Source organism: Branchiostoma floridae, chromosome 19 (genome assembly GCF_000003815.2).
Source record: "Branchiostoma floridae strain S238N-H82 chromosome 19, Bfl_VNyyK, whole genome shotgun sequence".
Lineage (NCBI taxonomy): Eukaryota > Metazoa > Chordata > Leptocardii > Amphioxiformes > Branchiostomatidae > Branchiostoma > Branchiostoma floridae.
Genome location: NC_049997.1, coordinates 14,438,440 through 14,461,010, shown reverse-complemented (window position 1 = coordinate 14,461,010; position 22,571 = coordinate 14,438,440). Strand labels below are relative to the sequence as shown.

Below are 22,571 nucleotides of genomic sequence, written 5' to 3'. Positions count from 1 at the left end.
CTTATCAAACTTGGACGTCAACAAGTTCCCCACAAGTACTTTAATGTCTTACTAAAAAAAAGCGGTCTGTGAATTAGCTTTGGAAATTTAAGGAGGGGGCCCCCAAAATACGGGGGTTGATACCTGGACTTGGACTTTTAGGGCCCCCCTTCCCAGGGGACGAACGCTTTGCACAATCCTTATCAAACTTGGACGTCAACAAGTTCCCAACAAGTACTTTAATGTCTTACTAAAAAAAGCGGTCTGTGAACTAGCTTTGGAAATTTAAGGAGGGGGGCCTCAAAATACCGGGGTGAGCCCTGGACTAGCCCTGGGTTGAGCCCTGGACTTTTGGGGCCCCCCTTCCAAGGGGACGAACGCTTTGCACAAACCTTATCAAATTTGGACGTCAACAAGTTCCCTACAAGTACTTTAATGTCTTACTCCAAAAAGCGGTTTGTGAAGTAGCTTTGGAAATTTAAGAAGGGGGGCCCCAAAATACCGGGTCGGCCCTGAAATATTGTGAGTCGCCCCCGCACCCACAATGGTTCCGTCGATCTGACCACGTGACTATACTACGTCATCTCTTCAGAGTTCTTCTCTACAGTAACTCTGTTGGCGCCAGTAGCCATTGAGTCAAATTTGCTGCCTGTGCAGCCATGGATCCAAGAAACTATGTATCAATTAGAAACTATGTGTCGGGGAACGGATATCCTGAGGACGTGAAGACAAAAGAGGCGAAGCGTGCCTTTAGGAAAAAGGCCAAACCGTTCGCCCTTGATGGTAAAGTGTTCCTTCAACTTTTGGTATTTCGTTAATGGAGATCAGAGGAAATTGTGAATTTGTCTTGATCTTGTCTTTGGTCGAGGTGATTACTTCGTTTATAGAAGTATGAAATGGGGTTGAATCGTTTATATTCTCAACGGTTCCCTAGATCACATGCAATTTAAGTCTGCTTGTACTATAACGTTAACGTTAAGGGTTTACGGAAAACCCTGGGCCCAGCAGGCTAGCCTGCAGGCTTTTCTGAGACCCTTTTTGAGCCCCAAGGCTATGAATGGGGGGTTGGTGCCTAATGGATTTGTCAAAGCTAAAACTGGGTGACGACAACTGCTGCTGCTGCTGGGAGCATTGGACAGAAGGCAACCGTTTTTCACATTTGGTTGGGGGGTATTGTGCAGCAATGAACAACCAGCATCCACAGTTCTTTGACATGTAAACATGGTATATTGTATATTCCCTTCGGCCAAAATTCCAGTCAGGCCTAAAGAAAGAATGTTTGGGCCTCCTATGAAATTTCCTTGTGGAAAGTGGACACCCAAGACAACAGTTGGGACCATAGGAAGAGAGAAGTTTGCCAAAACATCAAATTTGAAACAAATGTCTCAAACATAAAGTCTCAGTGCGCATGGATGTAGGAATGGATGTACGTTATCCTATGTGTTTATATGTGTCAACTTGTATGTGAGGGGGTTGTATGAAGTGTTGTTTGTGTTGTTCGTTTCTCTTATGCAGGACCATTTCTGATAGCCACTATATTGTAGGAATGACTGGCAGTGTAGTCAAACTTTCAAAGCCTCCATAACAGTGTTTTTGATGTGGCGGTATTTAAGGTGAATGGGAGTTTCGGATCAGGTCAGTCTGGCTAATGTTATGGCTTTTTTTTTTCAACAGGCAATGGCACGTTAGTGTACAAGAAGAAGATTAATGATCAAAAGCAAAAAAAAGAGATTCTGGTGAAGGTGCTTAAAGCTGGCCAAACTGAGGAGGTGTTTCACCAGTTTCACACTGATGAAACTGGTGGACACAGTGGCCGGGAGAAAACAATACATGCCATTGCAGTCCGATTCTACTGGCCTGATCAGTCAGTGCACATCAACAAATGGGTAAGCATTCAGCTATTATATTTTGATCTTGTCAATTTGTTGTTAACATATGAGTTGAGATACTGTGTGATTGATGAGGGTGGCAGTCAGACTATATTCTGTACATATTTTACTATCAATGGTATGAAGAGAACATGGCTAATGAGATATGTAACATTAGTTAAACTGCCATCTTGCTAAAAATAATTTTCCCCCAAACAACAGCCTTGTGACAACTTGTTATGCAACACATTCCTTTTTTAGTGTTCCAGCAGTGTTATATCACAGTTTTCATAGAATCATAATTGGATGATCAAGGATGTTATATCACATGTGATATAACGTCCTTGGGATGACTGAGGAGACCAGGTTATTGTGACTTACATCACAGCTTTACGTGTGCATCAATTATTTTTATTACGCCAATACATTGCAGGTCAGGGAATGTAAAGGATGTCAAGCTATGAAAAATATGCCTAGTGGTGTGAGGACATTGCAGCCCATTAAGGTGATTGTTCTTTTTACTTTATATTTATGATATGATATTATATTTATGATATGATTATGATATAACATAAATGTCTTGTGTATTGTTCAAAAAGGATTGATTTTTACTTAATCAGTCTTTTGTTAGGGTTAGATATGCTAGATAGCCAAAGATGTCAACAGATGACATTACAAGACACTGAATGCTTGATTCTAGTACAACTCTAATTCTATAATTAATTCTATAATCATTCTTGGTGAAAATTAGACTTCTACGGGAATCACTCCAGAAACTTAACAACTGCAGGGTTGGACAAGTTTTTTTTAAATTTACTTGTCCTATCGGGCAAGCACACAAAAAATTTACTTGCCCAAACCAATTTTGTAAATGTCACGATTACTACATTTGTAGTATATGCATTTTCATTTCCAGCAATTCCAGCTCTGTTGACCATTGCTTGATCTCATGGCTGTAAAAAGTAACAAGTAGTTTCAAAATTGCAAACAATCAATGAAAAAATCTTGCCCGATCGGGCAAGTGGGGTAGGTCATGCACTCGTCCGAACAGCACTTTCACTTGCCCTGGACAATGAGTGGACTTGTCCAACCCTGAACTGTATTTGTCAACTTGGATGATCTCTATCTTATAGCTGAAACATTAACTTTTGATCAACGCTAGCTCCCCTTTATTGAGGTAACCTACCTATATTTATTGTTTTCAAAAATATTTAAAGTATTTAGGGATATCAAATCAATGAATTGACATGATTGATATACAAAACAATGGATATATACCCCACGAGAAAAACATGAACTAGCATGATGTAAGGGACTTATTTGCTTAACTTTGAGTCCCTTTTGTATTGTGAATAAATAGAAATCAATTTTGATATGTACCTTATTTTAATTATTGAAAATGACGATATGTACCTTAAGTCTATCATCGCATTCACTTTTACACAGGTGACAGGCCCATGGGACCTTGTTGGCATGGACCTCATCGGTCCATTGCCAGAAACATCAAGAGGGAATAGATATATTTTCAGTGCCACTGATTACTTTACGAAATGGGTCGAGGCATACCCCATCGCAGACAAGTCAGCAGTTTCTGTGGCTGCATGCATCATGAAAATGTATACCAGACATGGTGCAGCCAAAGCAATCTTGACAGATCAGGGTAAAGAGTTCAATAACAAGGTAAGTACCCCATATCATAACTCAACTTTCAATTACTGAATTATATCATTCGTCTTTCTGATTTTAGCTGTTTATAGATAAAGATATGCTTGAAACATCTGATTCAGATTTTGCTACATTTTGACCAGCATTTTTGAATGTATTAAAGCCTGCCATTAATTTCATCATTGTGGACCACAGTATCGAAGATGTTCTAACTTCTAGCTAATTACACTAACTTAATACATTCATATAAGAAAGAAGATTGTTGGCAATGTAACAATGGAGTTCAAGTGCCACCAAATGACTAGTCAAGCAGGTCCAGACCTTTTGGCCTAGTGGTTATGATGTTGGGTTTGGAGCTACTTGCCTCAGAGTCTGTTTTTTTCAGGCTGTGAAGTGCATCTCTCTTATGTGCATGGCCACACACAATGTGGCCCAGATATAACCCGATAATTATAAGCGACTGTGCTCCATATTGTTTGACAGGTGAATGATTTGATCTGCAATGCATTCAAGACAAAACATAAAGTGACAGCTGCCTACCACCCGCAAACCAATGGGTTAGATGAAAGGACAAATGGAAACATCAAAAGGTTAGCAGTAACTTTCAATTCAAAGATGGCTTGGAAACAATAGCTAGCATATCAGTGGATTTGCATTAGTTTGGACAGTTTTTCCCTACGTTTACAGCATGTGTTAAATGTGTAATGATATCCTTATTCCTTTTTTTTTAGATAAAGTGCAATAAAAGCATATTATTATTTACCATGTAATTCTCAATATAAACTCAATCTGCGTTTTCACTAATCTGTACTTTGACTAATCTACATGTATGTACCTTCGCCAACAAGGTATTTTTGGTAGCGTTTGTGTGCTTGTATGTATGTATGTATGTTTGTATGTATGTATGTATGTATGTATTTATGTAAAAGACTAGCATAACTCGAGAATGCCTGGACAGATTGTTTTGATATTCGGTATGTGGGTAGGTCTTGATAACACCTGGAAACGATTAGATTTTGGGCCCCCTAGCGGCTTGTTGCGTTACTGCAGTGGAACTTCCTTTTTTTTATATCTCCAGTTCTGGACATGCTATGCTCATGATTTTTAAGTGGTAGATAGCTCTTGTAGCTGAGAGTAAGTGGTATACATATATATATATATAGGTTTAGGCACCCTGCCGGCTTTTTTTAGCTGCAGGGGCCAGTTTAGTGTCAGAGGTTGAAAGGGAATAACTCAAGATGGGGTTGATGGATCATCATGATATTTTGTATGTAGATACCTTTAGTGATGTTTCATAAAGTTCAATGTTAATTTTGCAAATTGGAATCTAATTTGCATAATTTACGAGGAAATTGTATAAACCCACTCTGTTCCATTATGGGACTATTCCAACATGTGACTTTTGTAACTGAGAAAGAGAAGTACATTGATAAATATAAATTATGCAAATGAATACCTATAACTCCATAGTGGTAAATGACAGAAATTTAATATTTGTGGCATTTGGAAGTTACTGACAGTTGAACATTGTTGCACATAAATCATGCATATTAGCATTCCATTTGCATAAATGTAAAAAATGCCAGTTTAGCCTTCATTGTTTAGACAAGATTATCTACTTCTGTTACTTGAGTGGTGGAGATGATCAACTAATATTATTTTTGGGAATGGGAGCCTTAGTTGAATAAATAAAGACATATAACACACATAATACATCTCATTAAGTTGTACCAGGTAAAATCATTTGGCGAAGGTATGAGGTCGTGGAACTCTAGTTATTATAGAGATTGCCTCATATTTGTTCCTTTAGTGAGATAAATAAAAATGTACTAGTAATTTGTTCATGTTTTTCCAAATACAGGGCCCTCACAAAGCTAGGATCCTCCAATGACTGGGACACTAAGCTGGACGGAGTGTTGTATTCGTTGAGAACAAAGAAGCAAACTACCACAAAGTACAGTCCATTCCATCTATTGTATGGAAGGGAGGCGGTGTTTCCGGCAGAGATGCCAGAGATACCATTATCTGTAAACGTAAGTTACTACGTATATTTAGTAGAGATCATAAGTTACTGTACAACACAATATTCCACACTATCTGTCAGTGAGTAATAAATCAATACATTTATTTACATCTATTCATACAATCACAAGATAAACTGGAGTAATAAGGAGGATATGAACCAAAGACGCTCAAAGTTGTTGTGTTAATTGGTTAGAATTTGTGTTGTCTAAAGTCCAATGTAAACTGAATATCATGTTTGACTGTACTTTTCATCTCAGAACTTACTGCCTTCCCTGGACATCCCCTATGACGACAGAGTCCGACAAATCGCAGGAGAAAGAGAGAAAACAAGAGGACATGTTATGGAAAACATTGAAGCCGTACAGGCAAAATACAAGGGCAGAAGTAAGGGCAGAAAAAGGGCAAAACAGGAAGAATTGAAGCCTGGCATGTTCGTGAGCCTCAAAAACTCCCGCAAGAAAACCAGGGAAGGATCGTCACTTGAACCTAACTGGCTTGGACCTTATGTTATTGAAGGAATGAAAGGGAAGACTGTAATGTTAAAGGACATTGAGACATCAAAAACAAAAAAAACAAACATTGATCATGTCCAGAAATACACCGGGTCCCTTGACACAGCTGTAAGCACAGAGAGCTGCTGTGCAGGATCCTCTCCAGCCAGAAATCTGCCCGGTTCTTCTGTAACGTCAGATTCCACGGAGGCCCATAAGGCTGAAGCTGACCATACTCCTAGTGAGAGTACAGGTGGAACATTTAGTTCAGAGACACCTCATACCAGAAATCTGCCCGGTTCTTCTGTAACGTCAGATTCCACGGAGGCCCATAAGGCTGAAGCTGAACATACTCCTAGTGAGAGTACAGGTGGAACATTTAGTTCAGAGACACCTCACACCAGAAATCTGCCCGGTTCTTCTGTGACGTCAGATTCCACGGAGGCCCATGAGGCTGAAGCTGAACATACTCCTAGTGAGAGTACAGGTGGACCATTTAGTTCAGAGACACCTCACACCAGAAATCTGCCCGGTTCTTCTGTGACGTCAGATTCCACGGAGGCCCATGAGGCTGAAGCTGACCATACTCCTAGTGAGAGTACAGGTGGAACATTTAGTTCAGAGACACCTCACACCAGAAATCTGCCCGGTTCTTCTGTGACGTCAGATTCCACGGAGGCTCATGAGGCTGAAGCTGAACATACTCCTAGTGAGAGTACAGGTGGAACATTTAGTTCAGAGACACCTCACACCAGAAATCTGCCCGGTTCTTTTGTGACGTCAGATTCCACGGAGGCCCATGAGGCTGAAGCTGAACATACTCCTAGTGAGAGTACAGGTGGAACATTTAGTTCAGAGACACCTCACACCAGAAATCTGCCCGGTTCTTCTGTGATGTCAGATTCCACGGAGGCTCATGAGGCTGAAGCTGAACATACTCCTAGTGAGAGTACAGGTGGAACATTTAGTTCAGAGACACCTCACACCAGAAATCTGCCCGGTTCTTCTGTGACGTCAGATTCCACGGAGGCCCATAAGGCTGAAGCTGAACATACTCCTAGTGAGAGTACAGGTGGAACATTTAGTTCAGAGACACCTCACACCAGAAATCTGCCCGGTTCTTCTGTGACGTCAGATTCCACGGAGGCTCATGAGGCTGAAGCTGAACATACTCCTAGTGAGAGTACAGGTGGAACATTTAGTTCAGAGACACCTCACACCAGAAATCTGCCCGGTTCTTCTGTGATGTCAGATTCCACGGAGGCTCATGAGGCTGAAGCTGAACATACTCCTAGTGAGAGTACAGGTGGAACATTTAGTTCAGAGACACCTCACACCAGAAATCTGCCCGGTTCTTCTGTGACGTCAGATTCCACGGAGGCTCATGAGGCTGAAGCTCAACTCAGAAGAGTGACGAAGAGTGACGAGCAGGCTGCTGCCTTAGTAAACAATATAAGAAGGCTGGACAAAGTCGAGAATAATGGGCTGTACCTGGGAAAAGTGGGGTCATATCCGCTTTTAGTAATGGATCTGCAGACGCTGATAAAGCCCAAGGCATGGCTAAATGATGCGGTAAGGATTCGCTGTTAATTTTCAATAAAAGACAACACAATTTAAACTTTCAAGATATGTCTTAAATGCAACATCCCTATGCCTAGATATACAAACTTTTAGATTTGCAGATGTGCATACCTGGTAATACCCCGGGGATGTGGAGATCCGTCAAATCACATAATTCTATATGGCCAGATTGGAAAATGTATCATATAAAGTGACTCTTTATAAGATTATTATATGTAACAGTTCCAAACTGGCCATATAGATTTATGTGATTTGATGGATGAACAGTAATAGACTTAAGTTCAGTGCACGTCTGTTAAATATTGATACCGTATTTCTTTTACTAAACCGCGCCCCCAAAATAAAACGCGCACCCCTGATTTGGGGGTCATCGCATGCCCCTTCACGTAAGTGAAATTTAAGAAAATGTTTGAATCATAATAATGAGGCATTGTTAGATCTATCTTTGAAATGTTTTTAGTATCTGTTTGAGCACTAAAAAATTTGCTTTACCTTGTACCTTGTTTAAACACATGATCAGTGTTCTCTACTTACTGAAACATTACTGCATTGCAGGTGATTAATGCCGTCCTTTACAGTTTGGTGCAGACAGCCAAGTCAAAGGTACATTATTCATTGTAATTATCATACATGTAGCTGCAAGCGTGTAACTTAAGTTAGTTGTTACTATTGTATGGTTAAACATAAGTAAGAATATATATAGTGAAGGCAGCCTGTAACATGGTCACAATCTTGCTTTTCCTGGTCAGAGCTACTTCACTTTCAGTCATTATGAGTCATCTCTTACATGTAAGGGATGGCCATTTAAGATTCACTTCATGTGTGGAATGTGTGGAAAGACTCAGTTTATTAATATTTTATTGATCATGTTGCATATTGACAATAGCATTAGAAGGCTAATTTGAAGGAAATCCATTATCCGTTGTGTGTTTGTGATCCTTTATTGTACTCTTTTTATTCCTGCAGGTGGGAGACAACATCCTCCTCATTGATTCCATCATTTTGACAAGGATTATACTTCGTAACAGATTCACGGAAGGGATACTTAACAAGGTAAACTAAACTAAAGAAATGATAGACACCATTATTATGATCTGTTCTGCTTTCAATAGTTATTGAATGTGTAGTAGATTTGATGTTTCTTTCCAGGTAATTGATAGTGTTGAATTGATCATATGGTGATTTACATCATTCACCAGGCAGGAGCCCTCAGCGCATCCCCCTCTCGTATTCAGCCAAAAGAAAGCCTATGGTTCAACAGTTGCCCCGAAAGGGGTGGTTTCTCCACCAAAGTAATTAGGATGATGATGATGATTTACTATTATTGGTTAGACAGACTCATATCTTAGTGGATTCAGGGGTCCGTATTATATAGCAGGGGTTACTACATTTAAAAGCAGTTTGAGCTAATACTGTCCTACCCTGCCTTGCATTTTAGATAGGAAGAGCAGTGCACAAGCACTCGCTGATCATTGGAGCCATTAACGAATCATCTCACTGGACGCTTGTGGTAAGTTTCTATTATCACTTATGATTGAGTGACCTAATTGATATGGACTTAGGTACGTTATTTGTAAGTTACCAAATCGAGAGCTTGGCGCTATTACAATGTCCTTTACAATTTCAAATAATCATTTATTCTTTATAATTTATTTATTTATAGGCAGTGTATCCAGAAACACACAAAATACTGTACTTCAACAGTTTTGGGGAGAAGAGATGCAGTATGAAGAAGGTGATAGATGGATGGAGGTAAAGGAATTATTTATCATTATGCACTAAGTGACTTCAAATCTGACAATAATGCACTGGCATGTCATTAAGCTTTTCCAATAAACTAAACCATAAATGTCTCATGTGGATTAAGCATTTTTTACAACTGTCACACTAGTCTAAAATTAACTTCGAGAATTAACTGTGATCTATGTACTGTCTGCACAATAAGAGTGCAGACTATTACATGAAAATATTTCTTTTAATGTGGATTCTGGTCTCAATATTGTCATTGAGTGCATTGGTACTCATTACATTTCACAGTGATTCTAGCAGCAATGTCTTTTTCTGCAGTAAATTTATGGTGGCTGCAGGGGACAAAGCGTTGTGGACAACAACCCCAACAGCAAGCCATCCGCATCAGAAGGACAGCCACTCCTGTGGACTTTATGTGATCCAGGTACATTTTCACTTAAAAACTTATTTCCATTCAGTAACCACCATTTTCACTATTGCCAAAGGCAATCATTCCAGCATTGTCATTCCTCTTTAATCTGGAGTATCTATTAAATGTTATCTGAATAATTATTGATTGTGTAATATCTTTCAATCACAACTCAGCCTTTTGAAGTCCATTTTGTCCTATACATATATCAAGGTACATATATATTATAGACTATCATAAATCGACAGGGTGCCATAATACCCCCACCCCAGACAAACATTGTCATAGACACCTTATGAAGATCCCTAGCCATAAATATCTGAAATGTAATACAATTCAGTCATTTCAGTGTTAAACACAATCTTGAGAAAGCCTCAGTCTATAAACACTTTTCGGGGGTGGCGGTATTATGTCACCTAGTGGAATTATGAGAGTCAAGGTTAATATATTATGATTTGATCACCAATGAATCAAAGGCAACAAATGCAAAACATGGTACAATATTGTTATTACGCACCTCCAAATCGGTTTCTGTTATTACCTCCATGAAAAAATGGAGGTATAGTTTTGAGCGTGTCTGTCTGTCTGCCTGTCTGTCTGTGTGTCTGTGTGTGTGTTTGTGTTTCCGGATATTTGTGGACATCATAACTTGAGAACCTCTTGATGCACAACAATGATATTTGGTGTGTGGGTAGGGGTTGGGAAGACGAAGGTCAAGCATTTTTGTCAAAATCTTCCAAGAAGCATAACAGAACATAGAAATGATGGATTTCCATGATATTTGGTATGCAAGTACCTGTAGCAGAGATGTACATAATAAATTATGCAAATTTGGACTTAATTTGCATACTTGATGAGGAAAATCTATATTTACAGTGTTTTCCAATATAGGACTCAACTATATGTTACATATGTAGTTTGTGGCAGGCGGAAGTTAAGCAGATACTAATTATGTAAATAAGTCCCTAATTTACATAATCAATTTGAAAGTGTCCTAATTCTTCTTAGTACGTAAAGGATTGGGCTGTCAACACTGTGGCCTGTGTACGTTAGTGAAATGTGCACATAAGCAAGCACAAGTTATGCAAATGTGAAATTCATTTGCATAATCAGAATATCTCATGGAGATATGAGGTCTCCGAACTCTTGTTTGTCTAGTATTCTTCCTTATTTAACCAGCTGTCTTACTGGCTCTCTTTAGTTTGCACAACACCTTTTGATGGGAACCCCCATCGACATTGAAGATGTGGACATGACAAGAATGACAATAGCCAGGTCCCTTCTTGCCAGCACAGGTAAAGGAAAGAGTAAAGAAAAAAATTGTATTTTGACAATCACGCCCTCTCCTAGACTAAATAAATTAAATGTAAGTCTCATGTTGAATTGATATGTATTCAATTAATGCTGCTTGTTCATTGAATATACCAATGACATGTACTTTTATACATAATAGCCTTTTATACAGTAATTTTAAATGAACAGTAATGTATATCATACTAAAAGTCAAACCCATTGACATTTTTGACATTAGCATTTGTTATGCCATTGTTTCCTCCATACTTATTGTTAGATAATCTTTCTAGCTCTAAAATTAATGATTATTTTTCAGAGGATCTCAGCTACCGCTGCTCCATGTGTGGAGAAATGTGTGATCATGAGAAAGTAAGAATATTCTCTCGTTATGTGGCTATAATCAGCATTTAGGTAAAAATATCATTTTATGTCAAACTTAAGTGTCATTTTTGGTCGATAAGTCGTCAGAAGGATGAAGGCTGAGACACAACGGTTTACCAGTTTCGACCTTTCATTCAAAAGTCTTCATCAGAATGTGTCATTTAGTGTCATTGTTTCATACTATTCTTTGAAAAAAGTGTAAATGTGTTAAATATTTGCTTAAAGGCAATGATATTTTAGGTTCTTAGCAGTTGCCATTTAGTCACTCAACATTGTGCTCCTGGAAAATTATTGTATGAAAAAAATGAAAAGCCATATTACAACCTTTGCAAGGTTTTAGGAACATTGCACTCACAAAAAATCTTTTTTCAACTCAAGTTTTTGGGTCCTTGGTAATCCTTTTAATTGCTGCCAATGATATAGGAGTAATGTACAAAAGTGACCAATCCAGAAGTAAGTGAGTGTGGTTCACAAAATACTCAGCGACTGTTGCAACATATGACATGGTTTTTATCCTGATTTTCCAAAAGTTTGTTTTCTCCAGGGTGACTGTGCCTCAGGCTCAGTGAACTGTTAGCCATGTTCACTAGGAATGATCGTCATTGGCAGTCACAATAGGATTACCTTGTGACACGTGTGTAATTGAAATACTGTTATTGTTGTAATGAACATTATTAGAAAATGTTGTATTTTGGTTTTGTACAACTCTTTACTGTAATGCCGGAAATAGGCAGTAGCATCTACTGTATACAAATGGTCTTAATTGATCATGAGAAATTGGCCTTATATTGATTGGCTTTGAGAACAATAATAAAAAGTTACTGTTACTGTAAGTTTTTCAATACATTGTTGCTGACACAATATTTGTAACGTTACAAGCACTACCAGGTATCGTAGTAGACACCGTGTGTTTCATCTGATGTTTCCTGACTCAAAGTCAGTAGCATATCTTTTTAAAGTAGCTGATGTCACACCTTTCCAATGTTCAATCTGAAGTGTCAGTGGTGATTGAAGGTTTAAACTCTTACTGAGTTTGACTAAATTGGGCAATAAGTGCTCACATTAAACAATCATCACCATTCTCCAGTGCCTATCTGATTATCATCAGACTGCACAATATTTGAGCATTGTGTTCTATGTATTAGAGCTGAGCCCTGCTTATAGATCTGAAAAATACAATGTAATTCTTCTGACGTTCAGAACCACTTTGCCACAATTTATACTGTTACAAGGACTTGGCAATTAGGGACAAAAGGTGTACATCCAAAAATGAGTCCAACGTGTCAAAGCAAAGTCCAAGTGTTTCAAATATTATGATATTCTGTCATATTCACACTAAAATGATTAACATACTTTCAATTGCTTCTTGTTAGATCAACTGCAACTGCCAGTACCCATTTTCATTTCATGCTGAATGCCTGAAGAAGATGGCCGGTCCATTCTGCGACTTCTGCAGGTGGACAGATGAAGAGGTACAAGGTATTGACAATTTGCTAAATTTATATTGAATTTTTGTGCATTGTTGTAAACTTATGGTTTACTATCATGGTAAATCATAATTCTATAAATTGGGCTGTTAATGAACTTTTCTGTTGAACTATTTACACCGACAAACCGTGGTTACCCCCCAAATTAAAGCCAATAAAACGGCGTCAAAAAGCCTCTCACATTATAGGCAAGGTTCACTCAGTATGGAAGCTTAATGCCTAGGTTACACATAGCCGAATTTAGCTCCTGAACACCAGCCGACCCTTAGCTGACTCAGGTCGGCTGGTGTTCGGGAGCAGTCTGACCACGCCTATCTTTTAGCGCCGAACATGTCCCAACCATCTCCCGACCAGTAAATGACTTACTCCCGACTGTGTCCCAAATGCTAACTAACCTATTACCAACCATCCCGACCTCAAGCCGCAGACTGCGGAATCACTCCAGACTAATTCCCAACGGATTGCTAACCCTCTTACGACTTGAAATGGACATAATTAGCAATTTTAGAAAAATTAGCCATTTCCATTTTTAATCAAAATGATCCTTTCTTCTATTATGTAAACATCACCAAGAGATCAAATTTGGATCACAGATAGCTCTAAAACGCTATTTATGATTCTTTTTGTTTTTGTCTTGATGTCGGTCGTGTGAAGTTCGGGGGTGATTCGCCTACGCCCTGGTAATAGTCATTTTGCTTGGGATTGAGTTAGCAGAGATTTTTCTACGGTTTTGGGGTGAATCGTTGGTAGGTTGGAAACAAGCTGGGAGTATTTATCAGTGTTTCTGGCTTGGTTAAGCAGTTAAAATTTGACTGCTGAGTTACTCCCGAACACCAGCCGAACACTAGCCGACCATGCCGAACACCAGCCGACCACCAACCGACCCATTCCAGACCCGCCGTTCAGAGCCGAATGTTTTGAACATTTCAAAACATTCAGCTGAGGCAGCCGAACACCAGCCGACTCAGCCAAACGCCAGCCGACTCAACCGAACGCCAGCCGACTACAGCCGACTAGCTCCCAAATCACTCCTAAACCATAGTCCGGGGAGAGAGTCGGGAGCCAAATTCGGCTATGTGTAACCTAGGCATTAGGGAATTATTTAAGATTGTACATAATGGATATCAGCAATAATTTGCTGTAAATTTGCTGTCATATGACTCCAAATCAAATTTGATCTCCACACTGTGCTGGTCATAGCAAACAGTAAAAGTGGGAAGAAAATCAGACATCCTCCCTTGGTGTCTGACTTGCTCCCCTTAGTCATGGGAAACACTGGACTCAGAGGTAAACAGTAATAAGATATTTTGCATAATATAATGATATGGCAAATGTTGCCTTTTCTTATGTCTTTGCATAACTATTTTGACCCACAATGTTTTAAATGTCATAAAATACATTTTCTTCCTGCAAGCATGTGGCCAGTCAGTATCAATTTTATGTTCTTTTGATTTCTACATCTAAGTTTTTCTGAACATGTTACTTTTTACCGGAATAAATTGTTTCATTTTCTTTACTCTATAATTGCAATTTCAGACATGCATTTATCTCTTCACCATTCACTCTGACTTTTTAAGTCATTCAGGGATTTTTTTATGATATAGAGTGCAGACAATGACAGCAACACAGCCAGGCCATGTATACCATCAACTCTCATAATTCCACTGGGTACCATAGTACCACCACATCAAAAAATGTACACTGGCCTTCTCAAGGTTGTCTTGAACACTTTGTTAATATCTAAAGTGTAATAACTATATAGCTCTGGATTACTGATGCTACATGGATACATGTACATCTCTTTACATTACAATGTCATATATTTTTCGTCACAGGTGGTATGGCATCCAGGGGAATTATGAGAGTTGATGTTACATATCTATGGCATTATTTGTAAGATCTGATATTTTTATCTATATATAGACAAAACATCAACTCTCCAGTTCCAGCCATTGAACATTCCAACCATAGCAGCAACAGGCTACGGTAGGTTTGCCCATTTATATGTACAGTGTCTGACAGCCGACCATGTGTCACAAAAACAATGTTAACATTTTCATTTACATGTAATATATCACAAACAAATCTCAAAAGACTGTATTGACCAACTGTCATAATTCTGTGTGACACAAAATAGATGCATATTATGCTAACTAATTATTTTAGAGCTGCCACAAGGTTCCTTCTATATGCAATGTGATGTCACTAAACTATAATCAGGTTATGCCTTTAATTGAATCAAACTGTTATAAAGGCCATGGCATTTAGGGCCCTTAGTCCATTTACTGAACTAAGGTCACCTCAATGTAATTTCTTAGTTCTAGGATTTTTTAATTTTCAAAGTGAAAAAATAACAAGCGGACATCGCAAAAGCAGAGGGCATGGAGGAAAACTCGAATATGATTGCATCTTAAGTTCATGAATGAGTGAACCAAGGCATGAAATGTAGTCCTCAGGCTTTGTTTATATCTTTAAGTTGACGTTATTTCAGTTTTTGATTTTTGTCTTATTCAGAGAAGATCTAATTCAATTGATGTGGACTTATAAGTGGCATAATTGACTGTTTAAGTACTGCATCTGCCCTTCGTAAAATAATGATCTAATTTCAGATCTGTCAGATTGTGACAGCTTGCCAGAAATCCATGGGAGGCCAGGTATCTTTGGCGATGTCATGTACAGTCAGGGAGACAACATACTAGCTGGTAGGTGTTGTAATTGCCACTCAAGACATAAGGTAACAAGGGTTGGAGTGCCCCCTTAATACATAAGGGATAGCAGATTAGTTTAAGTGATGGCAGATTAGTTTTAGCATGCTATATTGGTTCTGGCAATGTAGCCTCGAATGATTTACCATTTATTACTCTGCTATGAATTAACCACAAGGGAGTCCCAACTTGCATTGAGTCAGGTTATTCAGAAGTATTTTGGGATAGTTAAACCATAAACATGCATAATTGTTACATGTACTCACCTTGTATTGTTTAGAAAACCGAACAAAGGCAGCAAAATTAAACAATCTTATTCTTCTTGTGTCACCACCTCAGCCTAATGTATTCAATATTATGCATGGACATACAAAGGTAATTGGATATTTTTCTTTTACATGACAGCAGACAAGAGCATGGCTTTACAGGATTTATTAACATCAGATTCTATGCTGACTAAGAAAAGACAACACGTGACATTTTCAGGTATGGAATTTCAAAGACTTGAACTGTATAAAAGAAATAATGATAGTGGATTGGATATTCAGCAAAATTCATCTTGTATGTACAGTAGTGTAGCAGAAGTTATTATGCATGCTTTCTTCAATTTTTACCTTTGCCAAGAAGGTTATATTTTGTGAAAGTAGTTTGATATCTTATGTTCTGAATGTCTAGCTGCAGAAAATCTTAGATAATACAAGAACTGAGCATTGAAGCAAGCTGACTTCCTCAAAGTTTGGTTATGGGGTCAATAATAGTGTTTATGGAGGAAAAAGGATGCAAATTATTGGATCATGTTCCAACATTGACCAAATCACAAACTAGATTTTGAGATATTTGTATAGTGACTTTCACAATGTGTCCTTTACAAACATGTTCAAAACGCTCTAATTGCTTGAACAATTCACTATTGTGACTGAAAAGCCTGAGTGACAACCAAGTCATTCTGGTACTCCCATGCACCTGATGCACCTGTTGATGATTATTGAAATTTCTGTCATTCATGAAAAAACATAAAATGTTGAATATAAAACGTTGGCAGACACTGTACTTTTATGTTCACGGTTTTCACTGTGACGAATGTAACATGAACTTATCATTACAGATAACAAATAATTCACAGACTTTTTTTATGTGCACATGCTGCCATCGTGAACATTTAGTTCCAAGAAGAAGTTAAATTTACTCAGACCGTTAAAGTTTGGTACCAAGAAGACAAAGCAAATTACAGTAATTGGTGTGATAGTGAGAAAAGACAGTCTTGTTTACCTTAGGCCTAGGAAAAAAACAGTTGTGTTTCCTGTTTCCCTACCTATACCCTAAAAAAAACTGCCGACCCTAGACTTTTTTTTGGGTGGACAGTGGAGTCACATAGCTTCCAGTTAGAATTTTTATTCAGCCTGCTTCCTATTGAAGAAAAAAAAACTTTGTCCCATCTAATGAAGGATAAATGTATCTATCATGCACAAAATTAAAGTTTGACATTGAAAGACAAGTGTCATCATGTATTTCAGTTTACTTTGTTCAACTGTATTGTATGTATCAGTAGAGTTTTGGCCAACCTAAAAAAAAATACAAGAAAAAAAAAGATAATCCCTACCTACCAACCCTAATTTTTTCAGGACTGAAACAGGAAACACAACATTTTTTTCCTGGGCCTTAATTATCACTAGAAAGGAAACATTTGCAATCAAATACAAAATATTATTCACATAGTCTCAGTTTGCCTAAGAAACTACTGATTACATCCGTTTTCTTGTAATTTTATTGTTTCCCTGTGACCATAATCATCATATTATATGGTGACCAGCCCCTTCAGCTCTGTCTTAAGCCATTTGATAGTATTGTAATCAAACCACAGTGTGTTTGTTACATGAACAGAAGCCATATGCATGGTGACAGCCATCTGATCCACCTGTCACTAACCTTACTTTGTTTGGCAAAGAAGAATAATAATAATGGACTGTCCTGTCAAAAAGCAATGTTTCCTTTCTGTGAAACATTACAAGAAATTATCATTTTGATGTAAGTTGTCAGTTCCAATTAATGAGTTTTTCCTGTATCTATTCCAATCAGACAAAACACCATCTACCCAGCGCCCATCAAGACCCAGACGAAAGGGTATGTTTGCTTAGAGTGGCAGCGCTCTTAACTTGCTGTTAGCTTAATATGTTTTCCTACAAACCTAATCTTGAATGATGAGGAATCTATATATAAAACCTTGTGAAATAGTTGGGATATGTGAAGTTCTGTCATGTTTGAGGAACTTGGTTAAGTATTTAACAATATCAATTGATATAAATTCCTTTATTATTGTGACAGTGTTCATTTCCCATAATATAAGAGGGAGATATCAACTTGTTAATACCATATCAGGACTATGTAGTTTGCCTTTCATGTAAATCCTTTCATATAAATTCAAAATAACCGTCGAAAAGTGTTAGAAAGAAAATAATCCTATTCCTATTCCACATACAGGAGCAAACAGCATTGCTTCCAGTTTAGTGGAGATGGGTTTCGAACTGAAGGCAGCAAAGCAGGCAGCAAAGCACACAGCTGACCTTGAGTCTGCAGTAGATTGGGTGCTGGAGCACTCAGAGAGTGATTCTGGTACTTTATGCTATCTCAATTATAATATCAATTTATGTTTAGAGATCCATTTGTGATCATGGGTGTCCTGTTGTGTGTGCCTTAGTTCTGCTCTTTTTTGGTCCTGGGCGTGGCCTGAAAACTCTGATAGCGGTACAAAACTTAACGGTAGGTACAAAATGTACTAAGGGAGTGTACGGTATTTACCGAAGTTAAAAAATTAAGCAACAAGTACTTTCAAGAAGGCTCATAAAAGGTTTTAGTACTTTGACATTAGTACTGTGTTATTAATTTTTGATATTGCAATATATTTCAGATCAATCGGATTCAGACGAGAGTGACCTGCCAGAGATTGCGACATCTCTCAAGACTGCCAGAGATTGCGACATCGCCAGTGACGATGATGATGATACAAGAGATTATAGAGGTGAGGTGGTATCCTCGTGCCACAAAGCCATTCACCACTTAACTTCGATTTAGGGTTAGGGTGCCCCTTTCCATAAGGAATAGGTGTATTAGTGATTAGTGTGGCATTTTATTGTCATCTTCTTGCAATTGCGGTAATGGTTAAGAATGATTTTGTAAGAAATTAGCATCCACTGATTTTTTGGTGCTCTGTTAATCTGCTATGACAATCAAAAGACTGGAAAGTTAGCAGCTTTTTGGTCCTGACCTTTTGGCTTAGCGGTTGTGACGTTGGGTTTGTGAACTGATGGACCTAGGTTCGAATCCTGGGAGTCAGGAGACTGTTTCTGCTCGCCCCTTACAGTTGTTTCAGTGGTTCCCACACCAGGATTTGAACCTGGGCCAGCCAGCTCACAAACCCAATGGTCCGGAGCAGTTGGACTGATCAGTTTGTGGCGTCTTGGCACTCCCGCTGAGCGTCTTGAGACCACATCTAATGTGGTCTCAAGACGCACAGCAGGAATCTGGTCTTGAGACCCCTAAATCGCTCTTTACACTGTGGCTGAGACGTCTTGGCTGAGACGGTCTTGAGACGGTCTTGGCCAAGACTTCTCAGAAAAACCTAGTGTAAGGCGAGGGTATAACACTATTTATCCTTCTGAGGTTTACCACTTAACAGAAGGTTGAAATGAAGCAGAAATATGACACCGTTCATGGCATAATTGGAACAGTAAGCCATTTGAACAGAGGTATCAAGTCATAAATACTTATCGTCTAGTAGACTGAGGATATTGACAAGCTAGCCTGTCAATAAGAATTTCCCCCACTACATGAATTTAAATGTACAGACTTATATACCAGTCAATAACAGTATTTTTTCTGCTATTTTATCTCTTCTGAAAACCTGAGGAAGTATCAGAGTAAGTATCAGTTTCAGAGCAAGCTGCTAGGGAGCCCAAACAAAATATCTAGACCATAACAATGTAGACCATAACAAAAAATGTAAGTTCTGCTGCAGTACCAAGGTCACATAGTAGGGGTCTCACAGCCAACCTCGACCTTTGTCTTCCCTGCAACACCTACCCACCAAATATCATAGCGATTATAATCCATCCAGTGGTTTTTGATGACTACAAAAATCTGGAAACAGACACAGACAGACAGACACTCCCAAAACTATTCTCCATTTTCATGGAGATAAGAGTTAATCCTTTTTTTATCTTTTACATGTCAGCAGTCAACATGAGCAGAGAAACTCAACAGAAGAAAAGACGACTCAAGACATCTTCTTCAGGTATGCATGGTAATCTACATTTGTGTACAACATTATAAACATTGACTTTGATATCATAATTTCTTGTTAACGTATATATATATATAGCAGGCTATTAATGCCATTTTATCAAGTTTTGGAAAATGTAATTACTATACTGTGAAATTATATTATGTATACATAAGGTATATACTTTTTTGCAAGTAACCCATACAGTTTTTCACGTCTCATGAACCTGATGTCTAATTAGTATGAATGGTTTATGGAATTAGTATGTAGATTCTAAAATACCCAACAGAAGAATACTACAGCGTTTTAGGTCTTATGATTGCCCAGCATAATGGTAACCTTATATAATCCATCACATTGATGTCACCTACCATGTCTCTTATTTGACAGAATCAAGACCAAAAAAGCGTCGGCAACAGGCAAAAAGCAGCAAGATAAACCCAGGACCAAGCTGCAGCAAGGGGAGCCAGGTTCAACAATGGACAAGCAGCACGGTGGTCAGAAGACAACATCCTTTTAAACTGCTCATAAAAGGTGTAAAAAGTCGCATGACCGTGTGTCAGGGGTGCAAGGAGCAGTTGGGGAATGTTCCTGTGATTGTACAGCACTTTGATGATTATCCATATTATAACAAACAACAAGGATCAGTGGTGTCTAACTTTCGAAATGGCTATTTCCACGCCAACTTCACGTGCATTCAGCCAAGGTACCAAGACTTTGATTGTAATGAGGTTGTGGTGCAGCCAGCTACACTCCAAAAACTCACGTCAGTCCACATCCAGTATTGTGCGAACCATGGAATCTATTTGACTGTGCCCTCAAAGATGTAATGACCTCTATTCTTGACAGTGTCCTTATGCTTGAAGTAAGGAAGTATTTTTGTATGCAATTGTATGGATGTGAAAATGCAGTACTGTGATACCATATGGCACCAAGGATTATGTCTTTGATGTCACCTTGTGAGTAGTAATTTACCAAAGAGGTTAACATCCCGGAATAGAAATCATCATGTTGCAGACTGTGTTATCCACTGGGTTGTCAACCCTTTAGGGCTTCAGGTGTTATATGGTAAACCTCCCCTAAGGCGGTGCTAAATTATTTCTGAGGTTCTCAGCCTGTTAAAGTAAAAAGGAAGGGGCATCATGAGAACAGGGTTGGGAGGAAAATGTGAATCACACTTGATTCACACCCTGGGACTGTGTGTACTGGGGTACAGACTTTCTCTTGGGCTCTATAGTGTTTTTATGCTGGAATACCAGTTTGGCACTATCTATCTAGGTTCAACAAATTTGTCGTTTATTTTTTCCTGTAGCCCATGTAGTCCAAAGTTTTTTCCTGCCATTAAGGCTGAATGAACCTGTCATGTCTAATCTTCAGGCAGGATACTACATGTAAGTTTGTTTTCTGAAACATGCATCCTCTAAACAGACTGTAGAAACCTGAATAACATCAACAAATTTTGCCTAGAAACTTATTTTCCATGTGATGTTAGTGCCAACCTTGCCTTTATAGTGCTGTTGTGGAAACAGCTAAATGTTCTCAGTTTTCTTGTTCTGATGAGTTTGAATGCAAAGCTAGGTTTCTGTCTAATGATATCCCCCAGGGAGCACAGGAGATTGCCGAGCTTGTGAAACCTGTGCGATACTGTGGTCCGTACCCGACTATCTGTGGGTTTTGCGTATGGTGACCACCTGTTGTTGCCGCCATGATACCGTGGTCCGTCCGTGCCATGTTCGCTATGCAGTGTGTCTCTTGTATGTATATGATGTGTAGCCAACCTACTTTTCTACTATATGATATCAGGAAATTCTACACAAATCTAGAGCTCTCATGTGTATTGACTGTCTTAGTTCATGTCTATGTACTTGCTACTCAGAAGTGAGTCTAGTTCAACACACTTTGATGTTAGATTCTGTCAATAACGAGGCACTTGTAACTGTTTGCTTTCTTATCTTTTTGACAAACTAATGTTTCCTGTCAGTTGAACCATTTTTTTGCAATATTGGCTGTTTTAGAGTTGTATGTAAGTTGTATGAAACTTTGGGACGGAATCAAAAGAATTGTTGAATTCTAATTTCCTATCCATTTTTGATTTTGCAAATGACTGATTGTAGCTGACAATGTGAGATTCTGAGTAAGAATTGAAGGTTACGGAGGTAAACAGCTTAAAATCTTGTAATCTATTTAAACCCAGGATATGTGTAGCTTGAAATAATTTGTTAACTTTGAGAACTGTAAAAATCAGGAAATTTCCACCATTGAAAGTGTGTTTAGCCAGAAGCGTTTGCAGCTGCAAGTGGAAATGTGTCACCCAAAATTCTGAAGTGAAATTGTGTCATAAGGCAACAAATTAAAGTGTGTTACTTTGCTTTTTCTCTTACCGGTTCAAGTCTTAAAACAATTTACGGCAAGTTTTTCTGTCATATCGTAGTTGTCCCTCAGACTGACTTAACCCTTTGTCATCTACCCCCACTTCTGACAGTGTCAGTGCGGTATAGGGACACCTATTGTGTACCAAGGGTTAAACTGTATTCTGCCAAATTTGCAGTGTTTTCAAACTGGTGCAAACAGGGAACGGAACAGAAACAGCCAACTTTGTTAGTTCACTTCTTCGAGTTTCAATAAAAATCATTTATGATTACACCAGATGTATGTTTTTTGT

The 22,571-nt window shown here is 38.6% G+C and overlaps 1 protein-coding gene across 1 annotated transcript; it reads left to right on the top strand.

The window, feature by feature from the left end:
• Positions 1–615: 615 nt before the first annotated feature.
• On the top strand, positions 616–21,596 carry LOC118406513. The gene is made up of 24 exons (XM_035806575.1): positions 616–762; positions 1,654–1,865; positions 2,281–2,352; positions 3,294–3,527; positions 3,996–4,102; positions 5,374–5,545; positions 5,795–7,600; positions 8,165–8,212; positions 8,576–8,662; positions 9,048–9,119; positions 9,273–9,361; positions 9,677–9,782; positions 10,969–11,062; positions 11,377–11,429; positions 12,815–12,920; positions 14,852–14,914; positions 15,538–15,630; positions 16,039–16,119; positions 17,710–17,754; positions 18,112–18,243; positions 18,539–18,649; positions 19,862–19,921; positions 20,300–20,406; positions 21,513–21,596. Exons 1-24 carry the CDS (start codon positions 639–641, stop codon positions 21,594–21,596), a joined length of 4,158 nt encoding a protein of 1,385 aa, XP_035662468.1. The 5' UTR covers positions 616–638.
• The last annotated feature ends 975 nt before the right edge of the window (positions 21,597–22,571 follow it).